The sequence below is a fragment of the Anarhichas minor genome, unplaced genomic scaffold (assembly GCF_050575085.1).
Source record: "Anarhichas minor isolate MPS153535 unplaced genomic scaffold, ASM5057508v1 ptg000003l, whole genome shotgun sequence".
Classification (NCBI taxonomy): Eukaryota; Metazoa; Chordata; class Actinopteri; order Perciformes; family Anarhichadidae; genus Anarhichas; species Anarhichas minor.
In genome coordinates, this window is record NW_027466449.1 from 6,673,724 (window position 1) to 6,682,388 (window position 8,665).

At 43.8% G+C, this 8,665-nt stretch overlaps 1 protein-coding gene across 2 annotated transcripts in view; it reads right to left on the minus strand.

The window, feature by feature from the left end:
- cpne5a (copine Va) overlaps window positions 1-806 on the minus strand; it is a 62,027-nt gene extending 61,221 nt beyond the window's left edge. For both annotated transcript variants that reach the window (XM_076095234.1, XM_076095233.1), the window contains exon 1: window positions 486-806. In XM_076095234.1, coding sequence (XP_075951349.1) covers window positions 486-595 — 110 coding nt within the window. In that variant the 5' untranslated portion in view covers window positions 596-806. The remainder of the gene's footprint in view (window positions 1-485) is intronic.
- Window positions 807-8,665: the final 7,859 nt, after the last annotated feature.

The window sequence follows — 8,665 nt, forward strand, 5'->3', positions numbered from 1 at the left end:
ACGCGACACGGCACGCGCAAAAAAAACACACACACACACGAGACACACTGACAGAGAAATAGATTTTTCTTAATAGACACACCAAAGCGAACATCCGATAAACAGGACAAAGAAACAAAGAAAAGTACAGAGATTGTCAGAATTACGGCACGTTGTGTATTTCACAAATGATGGACATCCCTGTGTGTAAAGACAATTAGGTGCTGTGTTTTTGTTTTGTTTTTAGTCTTGTATATGCCTTTCGGAAGCGCAATGAACTCTGAGAAGGTTTTACCCACAAAGTAATTTTACCTTTGTAAAGTTTTTTTTAATCATCTAAAATGTTTAATGTGGCATATAGTTCTTTTCAGCATCAAAATGTTAAACGACACGTTTACTTGTTACAAACCGTGTCCTGTCCTCTCACGGCAACACGCACCATAGCGCGCGGAGCTCCCCCAAACCCTGGCGCAGACACAGCAGCATCCGCACCGGAGTGGACTCACCTGCAGGACACGGTGATCTCCACTTTGGTGGCCGGGATGCTCCCACTGATGGGATCGAAGTCACGGACCGTCGCCGTGGCCTCCACTTTGTCCATAACGTCTCCCTCCATGTGTGCAGGAGAACCGGGCCAGCTCCGTGAGTCCCTCTGGACCCGGAGAGTCGACGGTGGAGAGCCGGAGCGCGGCGGGCGAGCGAGCGGGAGCGGATACGGTCCAGACAAACCTCCTAAGTGCTGTCCACTGGACGGGCAACCGCATGGAAAGTTTAATGGGAGGCTGCAGCAGTGAGGCGATTGATTTGACGAAAGTGGGATCACATGCCAGGACGCATCAGCGCCAACTCCGCTGTTTACCAAGCAAAGAATGAGCTCTTCTGCCAGAGCCGCGCTTGAGAAGTAAAGGGTGTGAACTCCACCCCTCCTGTCTGCATTCTCCTACACGCTGGGCTGCGGCGGACACAACTCGTTGCAGATTCAAGCTGTCGCCCTATGGCTGGACGGATCGTTATTTCCCTCCAAATTGGTTTTTAAGAGCCGCTTACAGAAAATAAATTAGCACAGAGGAGCGTGAATATAGAGTGCAGTGTTCCTTTCTTGCTGTTTTGGTTTAAGAATAGGTGGGGGTTCCCTGCAGAATTAAATTACCGCCTCAAATGAACTACAAAATTCAAATGTTCAAGCTGAACCTTTGTCGCACGCAACGGATGAATAGTTTATTATCACCTATATTGTTAAAATCACATCAGTTCCTCCAGAGCCATTAGCTCCCATGACTAATTGAAAGGCTGCATGGTGCTGCATCTGGACAGCTCCTCGAACTCCTGCAGCTTCAGTCACAGCCTCGTGCCTCGTTCATCTCACCAGTAAAAAGTGACGTTTGTTTTTCTTCCACCCCGACTGTATATTCATCTCTGGTAGATTGCATGGGAGGCTGTGCTCTCCCGGGGGAGCCCCATTTATGTTTCATATTTTTCTTGTTTTCTTGATTGAACTAAAATATGGATAAATTCAACACATCAAACATATCATTTTCACAGGTAAACTGCTTTACCATTAGATTCTGTGGACATTTGTGTAGCCGTGTGTGTAGCCGTGTGTGTGTGTGTGTGTGTGTGTGTGTGTGTGTGTGTGTGTGTGTGTGTGTGTACACATTGTGATTGCCTCTCTTTTGCAAAACATTTTTTTTTTCTTTTTAAGAAATCCCTCTAAACAACTCCTCCTGTCACCTGAAACCATTCACACAGTTATCAGAGGCAAATCGACGAACAGCAAATAAACCCTTGTCAAGTCACCAATTTACACAAAGGTATAAGGAGCTGCATCAATTTAAGACAAATGGAAATCCCTACATATTCTACAGGCTGAAACACCTCGGCTACATATGTTCCAGCGATCACATATGAATCATGCAGCCATGGAAACTAAATGAGGTTCATGTCATATTCTCTACATTACTTTCCAAATGTCATTCCTGAGCAGCAAGCATTGTGGAAGGTCTATTGATAACACACTGCTAGTTACACCCAACAGTGAGACTAGGGCTGATGAGGGCTGAGCATTTCGGACACAGCAATACCAGAGTGCAGCTTCATCATTACTCATGTTCACTCTGTAATTAGGCCCCGTGGTGGCCCTCGGCTGGTTGATTTTGAGCTCCCTTCAGTGCGCTGTTCCCTGCCGCCTGCTGTGAGGCTCTCCACTGTTCCCACCCACAGCCGCCCCACTTCCTATAGCTGTGGCAGGAGTGTAATTAGGGCTGTATGGACCCTCTCTGCGGAGAGTCGTGTGAGAGAGAGAGAGCAGTGACGCAACCCGAACCTGCTCAGCAGCAGGACTCTGCATCAGCAGAGGGAGGAGGCCAGATGACCGGGTACAAACTCCAACATCACTGTTCTGCAGTGACGAGTAGCCTACAGCAACAAGAGAAGATGTTGAAACTTGTACATACATTTACTCAAACATTGTATTGAGAAATATTAAACATTTGACTCTACTACATTTGTCAGACAGCTGTTACTTTTCAGGCAAAGATTACATTTCTGAATATATATATATATATATATATATATTTGAAGCATATGATGTATATGCGATTAGAGTATTTCAATAATTTTAAATGTTTAAGCTCATCGCAAAATTGTTCAAACTGGGATAACAGCTCAAAGTTTCGGACAGTCTTTCCTCTAAAGCACTGATGCTGTTGCACACATCTGTACAAATGAAAAGTGACTGAAGTAGTTGTGTGAAGAATGAGGAGAGCTTGAGAGACACGTTCAAGTGTCTGGCCACCTGTCAATTCAGACACTGGTGTGGTGTGTGGCAAGGGGGGGGGTTTCTGATGCTGTTTGATCGTCCAACAATCACTTCAGTTGCAACATACGAAAACCTTCAAGCCACATTAAGATCAACATTAGCACTGCGTGTGTTACCCACTCTCAATCAGGATGGTGTTGAATCAGGTGCCAAATACTAAAAATCACTGCAAAGACAAAAATAGTCTTAGCTGATTACAGGGATTGCATTCTCCGCTACCTTGACTGTTTTATGTGCTGCATATCGTCCTTAGCTGCAAAGTTGGGTGATAATTCTCAGTGACTTCATTACAAGGGACCTCTTTCACATTTCCAGACAGTCATCTGATTAATTACAATGATACAGGCGCACTAACTAGAGTGCAGATGTCCGCCAGGTGTGGTATCTGTGTCTCTGGCTGCAGAACAGTGTGTGTAGTTCCGTTAGCAGTTAGACAAACACACCGTCAAAAACAAGTGGGGAAGCTGGTGTTCCCCCACTGTGTCTCTGGCCACAGAGTAGTGTCTGTTCGCCAATGAACTTAGCCGTGTTACCACTAGCGGCCCCTCCCGGCCAGGGGTCAGCAGGCAGTCAATGAAAGCATAAAACAGGCAATAAATGGTGTTTTGAGAAAGTGTGAGCCACCACAACTACGAGAGGCCCTTGAGCATGCAGCCACAACCAGGCACCAAAAATAGAATGTAGTTTGCTGCAGCAGAATGCGAGATTAGCCGTGTACAACACTTTTTTTACTGTGGTACTGCTACATATTCTTGAGTTACGATCAGAATATTTGTTCTCCCACTGAAGGTTATGATATACAAAAAAGCATCTTGTAAAAGCTGCTGTCATTTCCTGTTTTTATAAAAAGTTAGACGTTGGAAAGTCTATCATCTATTTTCTGTGCAATCTGAAAACATGCATCTACTTGAAAATGAACATCTGTGAAGCAACATACTGTAAATGTACCGTGAAAGAAATACTGCACATAAATTCTCTAGATGATTGTTGCTAAAAGTGGAATTTTGTTTGTTTTGATTCAGTTTTTCACATCTCACTTTTCAAGGACAAGTTTGCCATCTGTGTTTTAGTGCACAAAACTTGACTAGTGAATGAATGAACTTTTCTTTCCCACTGAGAATAAACGGTGTGACATGTGCAGCCTACCAGCATCAGACAGCAGCACAAGATGGCTTTTAAGCATTTCTAGTGATTAATTTTGTAACGGATAGTTCTGTTAGTCCCGCCTTGTCCATCTCTCTCCTTTCTTAGCTAACTTATATTATAGATAAACTACAAAAAGTCCAGTATTGATGGACAAAGAAGCCTTTGAGGGACCGAGGAACTTTACCAACCGCAGGAACCTGGGATTCAATTTAGTCCCCCTGCCATCATTTCAGGTGGGAAACAAAAGTCCACGCACATGCTGACAAATCAAAAGTAACATGCAAAAAAAGAAAATCAGTCGACCTAAACATTGTGTAGGTATGACCGCATGTTGCTTTTCTCATTGTTCTGTGATATAAATCAACAATGCGCCTGTGTTGAGCTAAAAAAAAAACACATTTGTAATTCTCATTTCACTTTGTAGAAGAGGAGGCAACAGGGAGCATCAAATCCCTCTGACGCGATGATCTCCAAGCGATAATGAGGGGAGCAGTCAGTTTATCTACAATCATACATGAAGGTACAGAGAATAATTGAACTCAACAGAGAAGTAGGGTGTAGTCCAACTTTGCTCTATTGCACGGTTCAATTGAGCTGCACTGATGTGAGGTGGATGGAGCTTCATCGAGCATGCAGGGGGGGGCAGAGTGTGAGATTTTCACTCGTTCATCTTCAATGTGGCTGGAGGTGAGGTGTGAGGGCATGACAGCACAGAGCTTCTTCATGTGGGAATGTGTGTATATGCATGCATGCATACATGCGTGTGTGCGTCCGTTACACTGATTGAGCACCAGGAAATGCATTGTCGGCAGCCGCTCCGCCGCCATCACTAAAACACTAGAGCGTGTCTGTTTTCAGTGGTGGTGACAGGAAACGGCCGTGTTTTACTGAGGCGAAGCTCTGCCACTTCCCTGTCAGGGAGTTCATTATGTTGGGAAAGAGATTCACGACCCCGTAAAGTGATGGCATTTATTGTTGTATAGTACAGTGGAGATATATTTCAGATGGGTATGATCTGGCGGAAACATGCTACAGAATTCACATGATAATTCTCAACATATTATCAAAGATTCGCACCACAAAACATATTTTTAGTCACAAGTAGAGTTGCAGTTATGCAAGTATGCTTTAAAAAACTCAGGATCACAGATTTGACTCTGTGGTTTCCCTTTAAAATGCTGCACATACTACACGGGGTAATTCATTCAAATCATTTTTCCTGAAAAATAAAAAACAAAGATGTCATTGTATTTATTGAGAGCTGTCATGGATGCAGGAGTCATATAACCTTTCATGATTCCCAACTGTGCAAGTCTTTGAAAAAAAAGCCTGCACATTTTAATGAAAGAAAATAATACTGGGGGCTTTTCTCATATCCTCCGACATATCTTTTCGTTAGGCATGTGTGACAGCTGTGTAGCGGGTTGGCTGCAACAGACAGGTCTTCTCTCTTCCGCCTCATATCCAAAGCAAACTTTAACCATGAGCTCAGCTTGTTGGGCTATTTGCATTATTTATGCTGATAATGTAAGACAAAGTAATTTGTTGGTTTGCAAAATTACGAGCTGTGAAATTTGTCAGCTGTTGGGATGATCCTGGAGAGCGAAACGACCGCAGAACAACTTAAAGCATCATTAGCAATTCTTGCTTCGTCTCAGAGACCATGGAAGGGTTGTTGTGACACCTAACCCAAGACGGTTGAATTGTTAGCATTTTATTTCAGACTGTTTCTTCCTCATTTGTGTTCACACACGCTGAAGGGTTTGCTTGTATTCTCTTTACAAACTCTTTATAATCTACAACAAAGAAAGACTACCTCTGAGCTCCAGCAACATATGACATCACTTCTCCATCTTTGTAGAAATATCAGTTTCACATTCGGTTTGCCGTGTGAGGAGGTGGACCAATCAATGCATCCAGTTGCTTTATTTAAATTCCAAGCTGTAACAGACAGGAAATGGTCCCTAGAGAAGTTATTTAGGGCTCCTCAGCTGGATGAGACCGCCTCCCTCTGAATGCCAAGTGCCCATAAATTCGTTATAGACATAATCTGGAAATGTTAAGGTCCCTCACATCTGCGTGCCTCTTGTGGGTGTCTCTGAATAGCGTGTGGTGTTGCCACACTTCTTCTTGCTTCACTTCACAAGCAACTCAACATCCACCAGCAGCCTGACCTAGATCCAGCCATCCCTGTGCTCACATATACATATTCATTGGGCTCTCTTAATCATAAGACAACCCCTTGAGCAGAAGAGAAATCTCTGCATTTCATCATTCAACATCTAAATTAAAAGAGTTCTCCAGTTTAGTATTTTGTGTTGCCTTTCCATGACGTTGATGGATTTCACATCAGTACGGTTAAAAAACACAGAATCCTACAACTCCCAAGATGCATCACCCCTAAACACTTGTCTTTCAAATGCCACATCTACTCTGTAACGCAGGATTTCTGTTAAAAAAAATAGAATTCTAGTCTCAAGCCAAAAGAAGTGATGCCATTTGAGTGACTTTAACTCAAATGGCAATATCAACATTCTTGTATTGTGATTATGTTGAGTGTTCCCTCTGACTGGTAAATAGACTTCGAGATGCACAATGTACCCCCTGAAATTTCTGATTATTTTCAGCAGCCTTAATGAGGTCAACACTCTTCTTCCATATGAAATTAATTCACAAGTATGAAAGGCCTCCCGAGTAAGCTTTTGGCAACTGAGATCAGACTTCATGAGTTATGAAGCCCAAGCACCTCAGTCCCTAAAAATATGATTATGTACAACTGTCAATCACTCAGAAACAATCAACAAACCCAGAAAGAGCCACACTTTCTCCTGCCAGATTAGATGCAAAATGCAAGAGAGCTTCTTCCAGTGTAAAGTTTGACAGAAACAGACGTGTTGGAGGGTTTAATGAAAAAAAGTCCCAATATCTTCAAAGGCTGAAAAAGGTAAAAACGTCAGCAGACAAACAAAAGTGCTGCAAAGTTGACAGGTTCCTCCTTTGTTCTCCAGAGAGAATTCAAAAAGAGATGAATGATTGTTAGTAAACACACACATTTTATACGTTTATACTCATGAGGACACTCATTCTCTCCTAGAGATGAACCCAAAGAGAATTATTACTCGACACTTCAGTTCCCTTCAGATCCACGGAACTTTATCGTCTTTCGGCTCATGGATTTACTGTTGAAAATAACAACACCTACATCCCAATGTTGTTTGTTGATTTCAGCTCAGCACTCAACACAATTTCCCCTATGAGAATGATTGGTAAACTGAGCACTCAGTAAAAAGAAAAAAGGAGATGAAGACACACACCGCTGTCTACATGAATGGAGCTGAGGTGGAGCAAGTGAACAGTTCTAAGTTCTTCAACAAAGAAAATATGCCTTTACAACAACCAAAACCGAACCAAATCAAAGAGGCCAAACTTATAAAATTGTCTAGAGGTTAAACGTTAAAACGGTAAACGTTAAAACGGTTGAGCATTGTCTCTTGTCTATGTCTTCAGCAGCTCCACTGCTGATCTTAAATTAATAAGATAAGAGTGATAAGAGTGATTTAGATGTTTAAAAAACTGCTTTAGTGAGTAGCATCACAACCATGGGAGAGACTACTTTTAGGGACAACAGGAGAAGCAAGCCCTTCCCACAGGGGATTTTGACCTCATCTATTTGTTCAACAAGCAGTGGGTCTAATCTTAAATGCTGCACTCCTGCAGCCTCCTGCCCCTACGGTGCCCTGAGGCATGGAAACATTTCCCTCCTACCCCTGATCAAAGTTTGCTTTCCAGTGTGGGCGGGAGAGCCTTTCATCAGTTTTTTCTAAAAGCTATATCCATGCAAATCACTGCATTCATCCCTTGTGCACTGCATGCAGTATGGGTGGAAATTAATACACCGCCAGTGATATGTGAACATTGCAAGATAAGACTCCCAGCAGGCGTAGCACACCACCAATGGCTCTCTGAGGAGAAATAGCAGGATTCCGCCCACACAGAGATCAGATGCAGGTGCAGAGGAGCACCGCTGAGCCGGAGCTGCAAAGGAGGACTACCATTACAGCACAAATCCCCAAATATTATCAAAAGGGATCCGTCAGCAAAACAGAAAAATATAGAGTGCCATAGTCCTGTGGCAAGCGCTTAAATTGCACTGTGGTTGAGTGAGTGAGGACAATAGTTGTTGTCATCCTCAGAGCACAAGCATCCTGGGGCGTGAACTCCTGTCTCTGGAGTGGACCTGTACATATGTGACAGTATGATTAATGCGACTCCACACCCTCTGCATTCATTCAACCCTCATGGCGCTCACATCTAGATAATGAGGAACGGCTCCTCGCCAGCTGAAGCACCCCCACTCTCTTCGCACATGCCCTCCGGCGCAGCCATCACAGCCAGAGGATGCTCCGAGCGGGATTTGCCATTATGGTTTTCCTCATTACAGGAGCAGCGTGATTTTAGGAGTTGATGGGCTTCACACGCTCACAGGGGCCCGGGGATGTCGACGCTGTCTGGGGAAAAAACTCATCAGTGGCGAGTGCGGGTAGCCGTGCGGGTAGCCGTACAGGCCTGCCGTGGTGTCGTTAACGCCAACAGTCTTTAACCCCTTGAGCTATTCCTGACCACCCCACCACCAGCAGCTGCCCCTTGACAATTTCTATAGAAATGTCAGCTCACTCACCTCCATTAAACTCCACAATCAAACCCGTCAACAGGTGAGGAAGG